General features: G+C 36.6%; 1 protein-coding gene across 1 annotated transcript in view; it reads right to left on the bottom strand.

Moving 5' to 3' along the window:
- Nucleotides 1–995, bottom strand: part of LOC101854967 — a gene marked incomplete at its 5' end in the record, with an annotated part of 70,016 nt that extends 69,021 nt beyond the window's left edge. Inside the window, 1 exon segment of the mRNA XM_013085618.2 lies at nt 745–995. Within this exon segment, the coding sequence (XP_012941072.2) occupies nt 745–930 (186 nt within the window).
- Nucleotides 996–1,111: the final 116 nt, after the last annotated feature.

The raw sequence follows: 1,111 nt of genomic DNA, 5'->3' as shown, positions 1-1,111 counted from the left end.
CCCCCCCAACAAAAATATAATAATCAAAACAATGCAGACGTTTACAGTAAAGCGGGTTGCCATAGGACTATACACTCTGAGATTTGATTCGAATTGAATAAAGAACATTAATAAATTCTTACTGCAATGAGATTTACCTAAATGAGAATAGCACCTCATCGAAGCTGCGTCCTTATTATTGCAAGCTCAACTAGTATCTACTAGTCTATTCTTTTTAAAGAAAAACAACAACAGCTAAACATAAAAAAGAAAAAAGTCCCCTCCCCCCTCCCCCCAAAAAAACCCCAAACCCACCCCAAAACAAACCCTCTCAACAAAACAAAACAAAACGAAGCAAAACAACCTTCAACCAATTGTAGGAAAAAATCCCCCCGAACAATACAAAATAACAAAAAACCCACTACACCACTAGCACTAGAACCATCAACAACAACAAAAAGAAAAACTGAACAGAATAACTTTTAAAAAAATACGAACCATGCATCGCCTCCTAATTCGAACACCCCAAAAAACAACAACAACACACAAACAACCCTAACAGAAGAAACACAAAATGAAAAAACAAAACCAGCCTGACAATACAAAACAAATAATATAAGAACCCCCCACCCCAATAAAATAAATAAATGAAATAAAATGAAATAAAATAAAATTAAAATAAAATAAAATAATAAAAATAACTAAATTAAAAATACAAACACAAATAAAAAAGTAAAACCCATAGAGCACTCAAGAACTACTCACGCTAAAGTTGGTTCTGACGTCGAGAGCAACAGGTTTGTGGCTGGGGATTCCCCCCGGAAGTGAGTCAAACAGAAGCAGATGATTGGCCGAATCCTCGCGCCCCTCCGCGCCCCCAGCCAATGACAGCAGCAGAGGCAGCAGGAAGCTTGTTATGCGCATCGTTCTGAGCATACTCAAAGACGCCATGTTGTTTCTATTCACCACCTTCAAGGCGCCATTAGTATCACGAATAGTCTGATATTTTAAAAAATAGGTAACAGGAATCTGAAATGAAAAGAAAAAGAGAGAATACTTTGATTTTAAATTGAGTTAAAAGATGCTGAGGGCGTATACATCGTGCAAGGAACAACAATATGAATAAAACATG

The sequence above is a fragment of the Aplysia californica genome, unplaced genomic scaffold (assembly GCF_000002075.1).
Source record: "Aplysia californica isolate F4 #8 unplaced genomic scaffold, AplCal3.0 scaffold00390, whole genome shotgun sequence".
NCBI classification, from domain to species: Eukaryota; Metazoa; Mollusca; class Gastropoda; order Aplysiida; family Aplysiidae; genus Aplysia; species Aplysia californica.
Note: the sequence above shows the minus strand (reverse complement) of the source record. Positions and strands in the feature narration are given on the sequence as shown.